We start from the raw sequence: 17899 nt of genomic DNA, 5'->3' as shown, positions 1-17899 counted from the left end.
TGAGTTCAAAGTTAGCTTGATAAACTACAACTAGCTTACAGAGGGCATGGAGCAGTGTTCATGTTGCGCTCCCCATCAGTAATTGCCCGGGCTGGGGAAGCTAATGATTCAACCAGCGGACCAAATTCAGTGATGAATCCTGTTAACGTGCCATCTGAGGCACGTTGCGCATACACTACGCAGAGGTTAGGTTAGAACTCTTTTCAAAGGAGAATGTATACTTTTAAATTATTATTATTGGATTTTGCTCTAAGTGGTTTAGGTGTCAAAACCTGCGATCTTCAGTAATTCTTCAGTAAGGCACAACTCCTAATGACTTCAATACAAGTTTAGAATATGACCCTCTGAAATCAATGAGACTATTCACATGAGTAACAATATGTAAGTACTCAGGATGGTCCAGTGATTATGGTGCTACCCTGAGAATTGGGAGATTCCCTGCTTCACCACAGACTTCCTGCATAGCCTTGGGTAACTCGCTCAGTCCTCTGTGCCTCAGTTCCTCATCGGTAAAATGGGAATGAATCACAGCACTTTGTAGCATAGGGGTGTTGTGAGAATAAATACACTAAAGATTATGAGGTTCTGAGATACTACAGTAGTGAGGGCCACTGGGGTAGGCAACCTATGGCACGTGTGCTGAAGGCGGCACGCGAGCTGATTTTCAGTGGCACTCACACTGCCCGGGTCCTGCCCACCGGTCCGGGGGGCTCTGCATTTTAATTTAATTTTAAATGAAGCTTCTTAAACATTTTAAAAACCTTATTTACTTTACACACAACAATAGTTTAGTTATATATTATAGACTTATAGAACGGAACCTTCTAAAAACGTTAAAATGTATGACTGGCACGTGAAACCTTAAATCAGAGTGAAAAATGAAAACTCGGCACACCACTTCTGAAAGGTTGCTGACCCCTGAGATAGACAAATAGGATTTGGCCCTGCATTTTTAATGGTTAAAAAAAAGTTATCTAAAGTACTCACTTAATAAACTTACCTTTGGCCCCTCCCTACCAGGGATTCCTGGAGGACCTCTCGGCCCAGTATCACCCTGGAAAACAGAGGAAAATAAAATGATGGGAAGTACTTTAGCAAAAGAAACAGTGGATCATATGAATATATAGTCACACTCATAATCTTGACTTCCTGCCTTTGTGACCATCCCTGTTAGGAAAGCCTGCTACTCCCTTTTCTCCTTTTATGCCTATTAATCCAGGAACACAAGCCTGGAAGTTGCTACAAACATTTTGTTGGAAATACATAGAATTGTGGTGATTAACCTTTCTACAGAGACATTAAATAAATCAAGAACACAGCAGATGCTGGGGGTTTTATTATTTTAAACCTTCCAGTGTTGTAATTTTAGTGATAATATATTAAATGTGAATGAAACAGAAAATGGTGCATGATCTCCCTAGTTTCTTGGCTCTAGATTTTGAGGCGAGGCAGAAGTTGCACTTTTGGAAAATATGAGATTCCCTGAAGCAATGCACTGGGAGTGTCCGTCACTCACCAGGATTGCCTCCTGGCACAACAGGCAATGTACACACATAACGGTTTTTTTGGAAAAGGTTTTTTTTTATTTTTTTTTAAACTACAACACCTAAAACTACTACAAAGTACTAACTACTACTAAGAACAATTATAATAAACTAACTACTAAAAGAGCTAAGGGGACACAGTTGAGGTAAAACAACGTGGATAACTGTTAAGGCCACTTCAGCCTGAGGCAGTTGAGATGGAACTGAGAGCAGTTCGCCCGTGCATGGCTATATAACACCAGCACTGAGTAACATGCATCTGTGGGCTGAACAGACACTTCTATGAGAAATCTCCGATCAAAGGCGCAGGGGATGCAAGAACACCTAGAGTGAAGGAACTAGAGTGTTCATAGGGACCTTACTCGAAGAAGAACAAGTAGATTTGTTTTTAGACAAAAGAGAGGCTTGAGTGGTTTAATGAAAAGCAAGAGGTGGACCCAGGCTTCAAAGTAAGGATCTGGATCAGGATCCAAATTTTTCCGATGGCAGACATGACAGGTCTTTTACTGTCTCTGAAATGTCTTACACCCTTAACTTTGGTGATCTACAGTATATAGTAAAATATAATCTTGGTTTTAGTAAAAGCTGACTTATGAAAACATGCCAATGTCTATTTTGCTTTGAACAACCCATTCATATTAGTGGAAAGACTTCCTCCTGTACCAATATACTACCTTCAATGAAGCACCCACGTCTCCCAAAAGTGGAAGTGCAATCTGAAATAAAACACATGCATACACTTAAGAAATATTTAATATACTGTATATATCCCACATCTTTAAATATTTGGTCCATGGTTTCCATATGTATTAATGGTATCAAAAAAGTTTACATAATTATGCAAATGAGTCATGATTAAAGCTGTTTTATCATGATATTTTTAAGGAAAAATAAAAAGTATTTATGATGAAAAGTGCAAGAGTCAATATTGAAATATATTTTTTAAATGTTGTTAATGCTTTCTACCCAAGGTAGTTCTTTGTTCCCTATTGAGTGAACTAGCTAGAACTGTGTTTGTGCTATGAAAACAGTCAACGCACTGAAACATAGTAGCTCCACTATAGAATGTACTTTTCTGAAACCCAACTTAGCCCCCCAAAATGTTTAACAGTCTTTTTTTTACTTCTGCAGGAAGAGGGAGAAATCTCATCACCCCTGGAAAATTAAAGCCCTTGCAGATAGTTCTTTGATCTGGTCTTCTGTGTAGCAGTACTGTTTTCCTCCTGTCTTCCCTTAGTTTTCCAAGTGCCAGGTTTAATTTTGTATCTCTCAAGGTTGTCCATGAAACTGACTGAGCTGTTGCTGTTACCTCCACCCACCCAGCTCCAAAAAATGAATCCTCACATGTCAAAATGTAGGGATTTTTTTGTAAATCATGAAAATCACAAGCTAAATTACTCCTGTGATTGTTGGGGAAAAAACCAGCCTTGGTCATGATATACAGTTAGATACACTGACAAATCTGGTGTGTACTTGTCTTCAATTTAACCAGTTTCAAATGTTAACATTTTTAAAGCTTTAAGGGTCCTGTCCACACCAGGAAAGCAAAAGTGTCGAACCTTAGCCTTCAGTACATTAGGAAAATTGCCCTTTGCTGACAACAGATGTCAGCAACCTGTGCAGTGGAACCACCACTGAACATGATTTAACAGCTAATGTAGAGAAGGATATACCACATTCAGCATGGTTTCACAAACCTTGAAAAATCTGCCAGGAAAGTTCTTAGAGAAGGACTAGTCTACATGGCAGGGTTTAAACACTCACCGAGAGGAATTTTCATTTGAGAAGAGGCTGAATTCACACTTTTGTAAGCAGCAGCGATTTGGCTGAAAGACACCATAAGGTTTCCCAGCACTGGAGCTTGGTGTTTGGGATAGCCATGTCTTTTTATTTTCTTTTTATATATGTCATGTCTCAAATAAAAACTAGATGGTATTTAGGATTTAAACAATTTCCTACACTTAAGGAATTACCACTGCATCTCACCTGTTATCTGAAACTAAGCCTTTTAAAAAATCTGGTTATATGGTAGCAGGCTTTGGCCCAAACCACTTAGGAAAGGCCAAAGGACCAAAGTGAGGTTAACAAGTGACTAAAGGGTTTCACTTTGCTGAGCAACAGGTCCCAAGAGCTGCTCTAGGAATTCTGAGAGTTTTATTTACCTTTTTTGATGCCTCTGTCAGCATTTGTTTTAAAATCAAAATTAAGCTTGTAAAGTTTCAACTTTGGGGAACATGTTAAAGGATCTAAACTCGTTTCAGGTGTCTGTTCATCTTAGCCATTTAATTCTTTCGTTAGTACTCGAGAAAATTAGTTCACATTATGGGCTAATTATTTTCAAAATGTCATTAATAATATAATAGCTTTTTAAATGTGTCAGAGCAATGCAATTTTTCCCATAGTCTTCTAATTTAAGAAGAACCAAACTATAGTCTTTGAAAATTTATATAGAACTGCTCCTGGGGCTGAGACATGGTAAGCCAAGTTGCAGCCTGGAACAAACTATTAAAGCTAAAGCATAACCTCCTGAAAACAGACATTTATCATGAAAGTGCTCACATAACCATAACATTAATGATATTGTTATGAGCTAAATGAAAAAAAATCACTAAGCAGTCAACTGAATACAACAGGGATCGGCAACCTTTGGCATGCGGCCCGCCAGGGTAAGCACCCTGGCAGGCCGGGCAGTTTGTTTACCTGCCGCGTCCGCAGGTTCGGCCGATCGTGGCTCCCACTGGCCGCGGTTCGCCACTCCAGGCCAATGGGGGCTGCGGGGGCTGGCCCTGGTGGGCCATGGGCAAAAGGTTGCCGATCCCTGGAATACAATTTGCTAGGCCTACTAGGCATCTGGTGTCTTTCTGTTTTAAAATACTAGCATCCTCACAATGTAAGTCAAGCATAGTTTGTATACATACTGGGTCACCTGGAGGACCAGGAAGTCCTGGCTTCCCATCTGGTCCTGGACTACCCTAGAAACAGAAACAAGGCCATTGCATTTTAAATTTCAGTCATTGATAAGGGGCACATACATCAATATAGTGTTATATAAAGAACTGTTACTTACATCAGCACCCGGGGTACCTGGAGTTCCAGGTAATCCAGGGGGTCCTCTAGGGCCCTAATATACAGAACAGTTACTTAAGATATGATTCAAGAAACTGGAAAACCTGTTAAGTTAAATTCATTTTTCCAAATTATACAATAAGTATTTTACCTGGGCACCTGGTTCCCCAAATGGACCTTTAGGACCCTGTAAAAATAGCCAAATGTAGACTCAGATAACAGCAGCAATGCTTTTAAAACAGGGGTGATCTTGAACCAAAAATACTGACTGTGGGCTTTTGGTTCAGCGCATCTTAGAGAATGGGACCTGCTGAAATGTCAGGTTACAAATCTGGACCCAATTTTGCTAAAGTTCAAGGGTTATCAGATCCAGTATTTTGGTTAAGAACCATTTCACATGGAAAGTAAGGCCACTGACTAATGACACAGTTATGTTATTATGAAATGGACTGGTCAGTTAGCTTGAGATTTACAGGGAAAACTGAAATTAATGCAATGCAATAGGCAAAAGCATCAGAAATTGTAGGATGCCTAAGAATCAATGTAAAAATGTAAAAATTTAAATAACATTAATTTGTTTTTTAAATTATTAGACTTGCTTAAAACTTATATTTGAATCTATAGCCATCTGTCTCAAGCATTATGATTTCTATAACGTGAAAAGTTCAGTTTAATATGTTGGATTGGACTGGCAGGATATTTCCATTTTCATCGCAGTAGAATTCATGAGCATGACCTGTGTCATCTACCTCCTATATTATTGAACACTATCAAGACAACTAGACAAAGAAAGATTATCGCTGAAACAACTGCTGGCATTCTCTAAAACTCAGTCCTTTTAAGGCCAAATCCCAGGTTGCAGAGGGTTCCATGGCTTATGGAGGGGCAGTATTCTGGGGGAGCACACTGGGGTCCTGATCACCATAGAGCTGTGCTCTATTGGGGCTCACACAATAATGAGGATGTTTGAGTAAGTTAAGAATGGTGGACACGTGACTATGTAAATGCAGAAGGAAAAATCCCTCACCTGGTGAATATGGGCAGCAACCCCATGGAATCCACTGCAGTCTCTTGAGGGAGAAATCTATCTTCCAGTCCACACTATTACAGATTGTCTCTGTACAACACCTCTTTACACAGGCTTGGCAAAGGATCTGCTACTTGGTATTGCAACCTTGGAAAACTTTAGGGCCCTTAACGTTTTAAGTTAGCAGTGAATGATGGGAGAAAATAGTATAGGTTGCTGTAATGAAGTTTATAATTTCTGGAGCTAGCTACATTCTAAAGAAAAAACACTGATATTTTTCAGTCTTACTTTTCAAAAATATGTTCTATTTACTTTGGGGGAATATCTGAAGAAGTTCTTGTAACCACTGATACTTCCAGAAATGGACTGGATGCTGAAGTAATAAGTGCAATAAAGATGCAGTGTTAGGAAGCAAGAATGAAATAGCATTTTGAACAGTGTGCTGCTGATGGCAAGAATGATGTAAAAGACCATACTATTGCAGCTATTTATTCTGATTACTCCAGATATAGTGTCCTTTGCTCATTTCATGTTTAAAATATACAGGTGGAAATTGGCCACATCTGGACTTTGTTGCTTGATGGGTCTGAAGCTTGTGCTGAGTTGTGCAGCTCTGGCTGGAGACTCTGCACCCACAATTCTCCAGTTCTGCACCCACAATTCACCCACAGTACTCCAATTCTAGTAATTCAGGCATGCCAATGTGCAATTAATGTGGGAGGGCACGGAGCACAGGCTCTTGCAAGTCTCCCATCCTCCACTTATAAGTGAAGTTCTAGAGGGACTAACAGCAAGACCTAGACAGTAATATCATTTTCCGCTCTGTGAAAGGGGAAGAGGTGTTGGGTCAGTAATCACAAAGCAGCAGGGAACTCATATCAGGAATATCTAATCTGAAACATGTTACATGAACCTGATCATTACATAGATTTCTCAGTAATAACTAAAATGAAACTCTCATATACTGTTTGCTATACTTACAGGAGGTCCTTGAATTCCTATTCCGAGTGGCCCCATCTCTCCAGGGGACCCTTGTACGCCAGGCAGTCCTCTTTCACCCTGATAAGGTTACAAAACTTTCTGTTTCATCTTTAAAAGCAGAAATTAGTGTATCTCTTAGAAATAAGAACCGTGATAATTTTGTATACCTTAGGCCCTCGTGGACCTGGGGTTCCAGGAGTGCCAGCCAGACCCTAAAAAACAATAATTCTACCTTAAAATTGCAGAGTCTGATTGAATTTTATTGTCAGAGGTAGTCAGCATTTGTAAATAAAAATGATCTGTCTACATCTTGATTATTAGTGCCACAGTCTGTAGGATCATTGAAAAGACACTTGCATTAACAAGAGATTTTAGACTGTATTTTCTATGCACTTGCTTTACAGATATAACATACACTTTGTTTTCAAAATTATACTAGTATTGCTATACAAATCATTTTCAGTAGTGCTACAAGTGCTACACGGAAACAAGCAATGAAAGCCCTTGTAGCAAGTACTTACTGGTTTCCCAGGCAGACTTGGCCCAGGGGGTCCTGTCTCACCTCTTGGACCTGGATGTCCAGGAGGCCCTATAATTCCACCAGAATCACCCTGTGGAATAGATATAAACCACTAATTGAAATGTTAGTGTTTTCTTTCAGGAAAATTAACATTAAGGTAGGTCTTGGTTATCATGACTATTTTACATGGTAGATCTCTGTTACCTGTTATCTCTAGGTATTGGTAAATATTTTAAACAGCCCTATTTCAGAATGTACCACTGTACTTACATCAGCTTATTTGGGAATCAAACACATGACTCCAGTTTTATAAAACAAAACCAACTTTTTAAACATTATTTGTAATGCCAGCCAGGCTCTATACACCAAAGCAGGTGTTTGCTATACTGCTAGCAGAGATTTTTCACTGTAAATCAGATAGGCCAACACCTATTCTACAGGGTAATGAGTCTTATAATAGGGTGTTTGGAAGTACTGACATGTCTTGAAATCTGTTACATATGCTTAGATAACACATCTACTGCTTCTAATTTCTTAACAAAATATATATTTTCCCTAAAAAATGTTACATGGGTAAGTATGCAAGGTAAAAAAACAAAATAAAACATAGGAACATGGGATTTTCTATAGAGAAAAGACCAAGAGTCCATCTAATCTAGTTAATAACTCCGCTATTTTCCCAATTACTCAGGCTTGCAATGCTGGTATCATATCTACACTTCTTTCTCCTTCATCCTCTAATACCCAGACTGCCTCTAAATCCTGCCAGTTATTCCTCTGCAACATCTCCACAGTCGATCCCCTCCTCTCTATCCCTATTGCAAAAATCTGGGTCCGTGCCTTAGTCAATCCCTCATCTCAATTACTGACATTTCCTCTTCTAACCTTAAAGGCTCTGCTCAGCTGTACTCCTACCTACATCTCTCCCTTATCTTTCTCACTTTAACTCTACACTCTACGAACTCAGCACATCTCTGGCTAGCCCAACTCCTTCTTCCACAAGTGACTTTGTGCCTTTTCTCATGCTGCCCTTTTCACCTCAAATATCCTCCCAGATCATGTGTGTTGTGCAACCTTATACTTCTTCCTGTTTCACAAGACTAGCTTCTTTAGGTCTGTGCCCCAATGCTGACCTCTATTCATGCCTGCTCAACAGCTTGCACCCTCAAACTATTAATGTACTTCATTGGCTTTCTTTAAAACACAAACCCCAAGATGTATAAATGCAATAATTTATCTCAGAATTCACATCCTTCCCATATAATTCTCCCCCTCTCCCAGTACATGCAGGTATACACACACGCACACAATTAACTCTTGCTGTTCTGTAGTACTGGTATGTCCAACTACAGGCCTAATCCAACCCCCTTTTAAGTCAATGGGATTCTTTCAATTATTAAATTGAAATTGGATTGACACATTAGAAGGTAAACTCTTCAAACAAGAGGCATGTTTTTTATTTATTCTTAAAGTACCTAGATAGATGAATGTGGAAGGATGGAAGACTCCTTCAAGATTATAATATTTGACTAATATTGTCTAAATCATAAATTTAATTGATCAAATTTTAGTGCATACCTTTTCTCCTTTAATTCCTGGTTTTCCTGGTATCCCAGGCTCTCCCGGTAAACCCTAGTTAATTTAAAAAAACAACATTTTACATTGATTACAGCATCTTTCAGGTCAGTATGCTATCTGAGATTAAAGGTGAAAAAGGCACTTAATCTGGAGTAGTTACCGTACATTATAGGCCCAGCTAAGCTCCTCTTATTCATGCAAGTGAGAACTTCTTTAGGGGTATGCATATGTTATTTTGTTTAAATGAATATTTACTAATCCAAAATTGCCTTCTATACCCTTCTGGGCAGTACCTTCCTGAAAAAATTCAATTAAGAGATTTCTGGGAAAAAATATCAAAATAAACCAAAGTCATGAAAACTGACAGTGTTTAAAGGAAGATGGTAGCAAGTAAAATGACTAGATTTAAAGGATTAGTTTGCCTGTTGCTACTGGGATATGATGTGCACGGTGTTGGGCACAACTTGCTTGATATTTTCTTTATTCTTAAAGCCTCAAGGAGCCTGTACATTTGATTAACTCCAAATCTCCTTTTTTTTTTTAAAAAAAAGTTAGTTTTAAATATTCAAAAGACAACAATTAAAAATCTCAGCAAAATAATGGCATTCTGTCCCTCCTGATATCTGCTTCCACATCAAAGCTTTGATTTTCATGTTTGTCCTTTCCCTCCTAATAATACAAGCAACTAGAGATGCAGAGACATGAAAGAATAATAAAATAAATTTAAAACTACCTAAGCATGTATAATTAGCTTAAACTCAAGTTCACTCTCTAACCCCACAAGATTTTCATTTACTTTATAGAAAAGTGTGATCTACATTTTTTCCAAAAGGAAGGATAGAGTTGTCATCTGCCTTAATACATTACATTATATTACATTTATTCCACGAAGTAGTGTATGCTTGTCCATCATGAACCTTAGGTAAGTTCCACAGCAAATGGTAGATCTACTCAAAGGCAAGAATTTCTAGTATTCATGCCCAATAATATGCAAATTCAAATGAAAATTAATTATCTTTGTCAAAAAGATCTTGAAAGGCATATCACTTGAACTTTTCTTTGCAGTGGGAAACATTTAATCTTGTTAGCACTTGCACATAAAGAATGAATGAAATGTTCATGTCAGTAGGAAACATTCAATTGGCTGTGTTCTCCTTGCTTGACTGTATTCTGCCCTAAATGCAGACAAATTGTTTGTTTCATACATTCATACATTTCATACATCATTCATTTCAAAAGTATATCAAAAAACCTGAACTGTAGATGAGTGAAAGGTGTTCACTAGTTTCACAAATGGAAAATCATTACAAAAGTATATAGGAGTTTAGATGTATTAACTATGAGCCAGAGTCTCTGCCCTGCTTCATCCCTGTTTAGAGTGACACAAAGGGGATTCAATCTGGCCCTCGCTGCCTTACTGGGGATTCCCCTGTGTAGATAAGTGATCTTCCCTTGCAGACTCTGGTGTACAAGCCATGTCAGAGGCAAGGAGAAAAAAATTCCAGAGTGAGTTAATCACAGCTGGTGAATGGTTTCTCGGGGAACAAGATTAAAGCAGCACCCACCTCCCCATGCATTGGGCAGAAAATCTGGGAGTCAGAACTAGCTTCACGACAGTCCTCTCTCCCAACTCTACTGTTCCAATCAAAGACTAGGCAAAACTAGGGACCTATGGTCATACACGTTGCACACAAGTGTGCTTGGTGCTGTACAATACATAAAGGACAATGCAGTCCCTGCCCCAAGAAATTTGCAGTACAGTTCACAAACAATTTTTGGGACTGGAAAGTTCAGTCTTGAAATTACATGTTTTAATATGCCACTTAGTCAAAGACACTGTAGATGAATGTACCTTACAAACCAAAATTTTAAAAATAGGTACCTAAATTGGGCATGTATAAATTAAATGTTAGTAACTAAATTCAGGTGCCAAATAAATTATTACATACACAATCAATTACTTGTGTTCACAGTCACTTGATTTGCACTCAGCTGTGTATTTTGTACTCAAAATGCCTATTTGCATACACCTGCACATATTTTGTGTGGCCAACAATAACAGAATTGAAATATAGGTCTATATATTGCTTGAAAACACATTTTAGCAATAATAATGAGCATGTCACACTTTTAAAGCAGTGTTCAAGCAAAGGGGCTCCTTTGTACCTATACAAACCATAGCCTCTGAACGTGTATATGTGAGTGCCAAAGGCAAAAGGCACTAACACGAGCTCCTGGAGGCACTCTGGTTGTTAGACACCTAAGCAAATAGAAACCTCTGGCGATGCAAGGTGGGAAAGCACCACTGAAGATGGAAGTGTGTGTTTCCTCTCCTCCTTCCTGAGGTGGCTGCAGCCCACCCGCCAGTAGGGTCCTGGCCCTATCTTTTTGGGATGTCTAATACTACTGTGGAACTAACAGACATGTTGTTCTTGTGCTCACAGTAAACCAAGGCCTGGGATCATGGTTTCCTCATGTACAGGTGTGCAAGAGGCAAGGAAGAACTCCTTGAACCAATTCCTGCCCTTATGCATTGGTACAGCAGCACGCACACTGTGACTCTAGAGATATATTCTAAGTCTAATAATTATACTACTTATAGTATTAGTATTTGAATTACATGCAATTGGAAATGCTGAATAACTGTCCAAAGCTGAATTGGAAGATAAAGACAAACTAGAACAACACATGATACTGTCATATGTATTCTATTTGATCATTTATTGCAACAAGTCATTTGTTGGTAATTTCCTAAAGTAATCATAACACATTATGAAAAAGCATGGCAGAGAGAATATCTGTTTTTGATTAATCTGTAATAGAAGAACTTTGAGTACCAACTGCCAATAATAATCAAAGACTGTTATTCCCATTTTCTATACAAGCATTTTCCTTTTAGTTTGTTTCTCAATGAAGTGGACTACTGCAGTCTGAAAAAGCTAAAGACTGACACCTAATTTATCCGTGGCTTCAATGTAGTTATACGAGGGATGAATTTGGTCCTGACTGACTTCTTACTTATACCACTGACCTCGAGTGCTAAGGTAATAAATAAGTCTGCATGCTTAGATTCATATTATCCACTATTAATGAAAGTTTGTTGATAATGACAAATTATAGATTTTAAAAACACAGATTGTAGAAGTGAGGCCATTTATTTATAAGGCCTTGCATTTTTCTTCCCTTCCCGACTTCCCCAATCTTATATCTTATCACACTGATCTTTCCAACTCATTGTAATGATCTCAGACAAGCTCTGTAAGGGGATTCTAGTGGGATTTTCCACCTCTGGTGTGTATTTCTATAATAGGGGGTGATCTGGGCAATTGTGAGTTACACAAATTAGTATTAAAATCCCCACTTGGTAGATGACAAAACAAAGACACACAGAGGTCTTGCACAACCCCAAACACTAAGTCACTGGCAGAGTTGGAATTTGCATTTTCAAATCCCATGGGCTAACTATTAAATCACCCCCCATAAAAAGACCACACAACAATAGTTCCCATGGCACTGTTTCATTGCCTAATATCTCACCTCAACAGATTTTACTGACTGTAGAAAATTACACAATACTTACGACTTCTCCTGGATGTCCTCTGGGTCCAATGGGTCCTGGAGGACCTTGCAGTCCCTACAGTGTGTGTATATATATTAATTTGAGTTAAAAATCAATATATTTGCAATTATTTTATACTGAATAAAGAATAAAGCACTTTATCCACTATAAGGATATAAACCAGGGGTGGCCAACCTGAGTCTGAGAAGGAGCCAGGATTTACCAATGTACATTGCCAAAGAGCCACAGTAATATGTCAGCAGTCCCCCATCCGCTCCCCCACCCCTGCTCCCAGCGCCTCCCACCCACCAGCAGCCCCGCTGATCAGCGCCTCCCCCTCCCTCCCTGCACCTCCTGATTAGTTGTTTCGTGGCGTGCAGGAGGCTGTGGGCGAGGGGGGGAGGAGCGAGGGCACTGCAGGATCAGGGAGGGGGCAGGGCATGTGGCAGAGCCAGGGGTTGAGCAGCGAGCACCCCCTGGCCAATTGGAAAGTTGGCGCCTGTAGCTCCAGCCCTGGAGTCGGTGCCTATACAAGGAACCGCATATTAGCTTCTGAAGAGCCGCATGTGGCTCCGGAGCCACAGGTTGGCTACCCCTGACACAAACAAAAGAGCTGCTAAGAATTATTTTCTACCTGGATTAGGGAGCAACTGTAACCCACACACCACCTGGGTGTGGTGCTCTGTCCCCTCTAATGGCACCAAGACCACTTAGAGATTAATGAGTCTGCTCCAGTCTTAGCTAACAGCAATATGGCTTTTAGCTCACGCAGTAGAGGCTCATGCACTAAGCTCCAAAGGTCCCAGGTTTGATCTCGCCCGTCGATGACCAGGGTCTGTCGGTGTTACACAACAGTTACTGCTAGTTCATTCTCCACTGCCCTGATAAGATTTGCATTGTTATGCTTCCCAATGAAATATATAAGAAGTTTCCATATTAATGAGCTAATTTCTCAAAACATGTCCACATAGGGGGCCTGCTTTATGGGCCAGATCATCAATTGTGTAAATCATTGTAGCACTGTTGAAGTCAATGGAGCTATGACATTTGACACCAGCTGAGGATCTGGCCCAGTGTGTCCATAGAAAGAGGATAACAGCTGCTGCTGAAAAGGTTGAAAAAAGAATCCTGCCCATGGGACTATAGGACTCCAACAAGGCCATGTGTGATTGGATGGACCCTAAGCCATTGAACTGGAAAAAAATGAATCAAAGCTTCTTGCTTTAGGATTCTTTGGAAGGAAGGAATGCTCTGTTTGTCATGGGTATAAAGCTTCTACAAAGTGCATATGCATCTGGGAAGGAATTGGAGAGTTTCTTTTCTTAATTATATCACCTGTCCAAGGTCACTGAAGAAGGGTGAGAGGAAGGGGGTTTTAGCTATTAGGGTAGTAGCCACTACTCAGGAGACCCAGGTTCAAGTCCCTGTTCTGCAATAGACTTCCTGTGTGATCTTGGGCAAATCAGCTTGCCTCTCTCTGCTTCAGTTTCCCATCTGTAAAATGGTATTTCCTTATCTCATAGTTTTGTGAGGATAAATACATTAAAAATGTGGGGCACTCCTATACTATGGCAATGAGAGCCATTTAAGTACCTAGGATAGATAGACTGAACTATGTCCTTGGGTTGCTGCAGAGGTTTCCTATATCAGTGAACCCAGATCAGCCAGCCAGGTGAGGAATCATGCAGATCTTTCTAAAGGCAGCTGAGATGGTGATCATTGTTTTTGTAAGGTCCTGGGGGCTGATGCGAGACCAAAGGAAGCCAGGTATATGGCCTCTACCAAGTGGAGGCAACCAACAATTTACAGAACATTTCCCCTTTCTGAGGATTCTGGGGCAGAAGAGAGAAGGAGAAATGTGACTGAAGATCGGGGGCAGGAGGGGATTTAATGACTTATCACCCAAGAGTCTGAGGAACTCCTGTTTCAGGAGTGAAGGAACACAGATTCTTCTGTCTGATTTGAGGGACAGGAATAGTCAGAAATGGCTCCAGTGGTTTTTTTCTGGACAAAGCTTTGGATCTAGATTCCTACTTGTGAAAGGAATGCTGAGGTTTGTTCTTAGGTTTCTATTTCACTGAAGATTTCCCCACAAGAAGTTGGGCCTATTCCTCCCTGAGGAAAAGGAGGAAGATGACGGTTTGTGTTTCTCTAGCTGGGAAGAAGGTGTGGAGAGGAAGGCTGTTTCCTCCAAAACCTCCTTCAATGCAGAATCCACTAAATTCCCAATCAGATGGGGACCCTTAAAGATTAAGGGCAAGGAGACAAAACTTGAAGATATCCTCACCTCAGGACCAGATTCAGAAGTGCCAAAAAGATTGGCCTGCAAGTGGACAGAATCTTGAGCCGCACTGAGAATATTTGATAGGGCAATGTGAGAGGTTCCTGTGTACCAGGAAGGGCAGCTTGGAGTCAACAGCATTGATCCCCTGGGTCTCCATGAGCCACAGGGAATTCAAGAGGCATAGAAAGTGGTAGTGATTTGGATGTTCCCAGTTTAAAAGATTATTTTCATAACTTCTTTCCAGGGGCTCATGAAGGAACACACTGGCCTCCAGAGTTAGGTCTAAGGTCTTAGACTGGGAAATTATGACTAAATCCATGTTTGAGTGGAGCAACCAGAGGCTGTGGAAATCAGAGTCCACATTGTAGAGTCTGAAAAGACCTTTTGGGGCACGGTGAGTATGAATCAGAAGAGGTAGGAAACAGAAAAGGCCCTATTCATTCAGGCTATGGTTTCTTCCTGAGTGTCTGAAGCTGAGGATGGCACCAGATTCAGAACCACTTTTGTCCCTGATTGGGCTTGAGTGTGGTGCCTCTGCATGAGCAGTCTGCATGGTACTTAAGTGAGGTGGGAAGGATGGACAGAATGGGCCCATTGCCAAAGGCTGCAGAGGAAAGGCACAGGAGAGGTATTTTTGGCTTTGAGAGGAAGACTCCATTGTACCTACTATTCTACGTGATTACAGAGCTCAGCTGAGGCCTGGAGGAGAGATGGTTCCTCAGCTAAGAAGCACAAGCTATTTCTAGAGAGGCAAGAGAACAACTAGAGAAATCTGTCTGCCTGCACTCTGTGAGGGGGAGGAATTGAGACTGATAGTGTTGCATCCACTCTGGCTACCACCTGGCTGGCTGACAGATGAGGAGGACTCACTCATTAGTCTGTATTGGTGATATCCACAATACAAAATGTGTAATTGCACACATAAATAGCCAGACAAAGGATAGAAATAGCAGTGGTCCTAAAAGTTCCTTGCATAATTTTTCCCCAGTGAGTAATGCTGAAATCAACAACAACATTACTAACTAAATGTAAAATAGCTATATTCTGCCTTCAATCTTGTGTAAGTCTCCGTCTGACATCAACCCTGCTATATATTCTGAATAGCATATATTGTATCACCTGCGCCTAACCATAATTAATTTGTAATTTAGCTCCCTACACAGAATAAAATTGACATGCCTGCATAAATATTAGCATCAGAATAGCCTCTTTTTGGTTATGGAGGCCATATTTCAAAAAATGTAATTCCCAAAAAGTGCATTCAGACTTTTGCATACACATGTTCTTTGAACACAAATTGCCCATTCTGGCCATAAAATTCAGGGATGTGTGCATGTATAACCCCAGTTTGTATGTACACAAGAACTTTGGGCATGCAACTCAAGTACACACACTAAAAAAAATTGGCCTGTGCTATATAAAGTGAATGAAATAGCACCCAAAGTCCTTTTACACAACGGCATAATAAGAAGCCACTACACGCTACTTTCAATTTTATAATAAATACTTTAAAATACCTCTGATCCTGGATTTCCAGTGAGTCCAGGAGGACCATGATCTCCTGTTTCACCCTAAAAAGCATAATTTTTCTCAAATAATTTAATGTTATATCCACAAGAGACAGCTGTGTACCAAATAGATATTTTGTATACCAATCAGAAAAATACCTTAATTCCTTGTGATCCCTTCATTCCAATTTCCCCCTGAAAATAATAGATATGATCACAATAAGTTGAAATTTAGACTAAGATTGACTGTGTTGAAGTTACTACACACAGAAATGTTGTCATATTAATTTAGTTAACACAATTTAGCAAATAATGAAAATCTGGTTATTCTTTAAAGAGTTGTTGATGGAAAACTTTGAAAAGGTTTGTCTTTTGAAAAATTCTATTTGCAGTTTCGGGTATGTTGATTTCTCTTCTCATGTTTTATTCCTAAGGATATTTGCATGAAAACAAAATATTTGCTTAAGAACTCTGTTCCTGGTGCTTATTCCTCACTTAATGTCATTACCCTGTTTGTGATATCATATGCCCAAAGCTACTCATTTTTACAGTATATCCTATTCCACATAGGTTCTTATACAGCATTCATCACTATAGTATGTGAGCCTCTTCCTGCAGTGCATTAAGCAATGTGACTAACATTTGTCATATCACAAAGAGAGGATTATGATTTACTGTAAGAAATACAAAGCAGCAGATGAAATCTTAAAGAATAAGGATTCTGATTCCTTAAAAACATCTTTAGTAATAAAAAAGTGACATATAAAAATATGGCTATAAGAAGAATTGCCTGCAAATAAAGTTTTTAGAGCTTCCCAAAGAGATGAATGGGTTTTTAATAAAGGCGGTTACATATTTTACGTACTATGCTTGATGTTCAGTGTTAATTGCAGAGTTAATGAAATAGCTGCAGTTTCTCACTAAGATGACTAGTGCATTTGCTAGTGTAATAGTTAGAACTCTGAGGGATGGTTTGCTTGATCTGCTACCTTTAATCTCTACAGCCAAAATCTTATTGACTTCAATAAGAGCAGAATAAGGCCGCTGTTGAGATGTTTAGACTCAGCTACTTCCATCTCAGATCAGCCAGACCTTTCTTGGGATCTACAGTGCCAAGGTCTACTCTGTGGTGACCCTGCACCTTGTATTTAAAGTGCCAAAAATTCATCCCAGAAATAGCTTCACAGAAGAAATCAGAGAGAGGCCAAGGACAGATTTAGCCCAAGGACTGCAAGCACTGAGATTCTAGCTGCCCTCATGCCAGGGACGGCTCTATGTTTTTTGCCGCCCCAAGCACGGCAGTCAGGCGGCCTTCAGTCATGCGGATTCGGCGGCGTTTCTGCGGGTGATTTGCCGGTCCCGTGCCTTCGCCGTACCCGCCGCCGAATTGCCACCAAAGCCATGGGACCGGCGGACCTCCCTCAGGCATACCGCCGAAGACTGCCTGTCTGCTGCCCTCACAGCGCTGCGCTGGTGCCTGGAGCCGCCCCTGCCTCATGCAAATGTACAAGGAAGGGAAAGGTTCCTTTTTGCCCAAGCCTCTCTCTGAGTTTGAAGAGCTGGCAGTTGGAAATGCCGACTTTTTACTGGTAAACTGAGTGAATTTGATGTCAATAATCGAGAGGCAATAAACATGGAACCCCATGATGCCATTTTTATAGTCAAGTTTCGGAATATTTGGCATGAAACCTATTAAAATGTACAAAAAAAATTATTACAGAATGTAAATGTGACAGGATCCCCGGGTGCAGCCTGGGGGTTAACGCCCCCTTAACTGTCCAGCCTGGGCTGTCTCTCACAATGCCTTGCTAGTGACAAACAGCAAACCCCTG

General features: G+C 40.2%; 1 protein-coding gene across 1 annotated transcript in view; it reads right to left on the bottom strand.

Annotated features, from left to right (window-relative positions):
• Nucleotides 1-17899, bottom strand: part of COL19A1 (collagen type XIX alpha 1 chain) — a 334061-nt gene that overhangs the window by 57066 nt on the left and 259096 nt on the right. Inside the window, 12 exon segments of the mRNA XM_065401717.1 lie at nt 1001-1054; nt 2219-2260; nt 4463-4516; nt 4612-4665; nt 4762-4797; nt 6619-6696; nt 6786-6830; nt 7140-7229; nt 8717-8770; nt 12297-12350; nt 16077-16130; nt 16227-16262. Coding sequence (XP_065257789.1) covers nt 1001-1054; nt 2219-2260; nt 4463-4516; nt 4612-4665; nt 4762-4797; nt 6619-6696; nt 6786-6830; nt 7140-7229; nt 8717-8770; nt 12297-12350; nt 16077-16130; nt 16227-16262 — 651 coding nt within the window.

Source organism: Emys orbicularis, chromosome 3 (genome assembly GCF_028017835.1).
Source record: "Emys orbicularis isolate rEmyOrb1 chromosome 3, rEmyOrb1.hap1, whole genome shotgun sequence".
In the NCBI taxonomy this organism is placed as follows: Eukaryota; Metazoa; Chordata; order Testudines; family Emydidae; genus Emys; species Emys orbicularis.
Note: the sequence above shows the minus strand (reverse complement) of the source record. Positions and strands in the feature narration are given on the sequence as shown.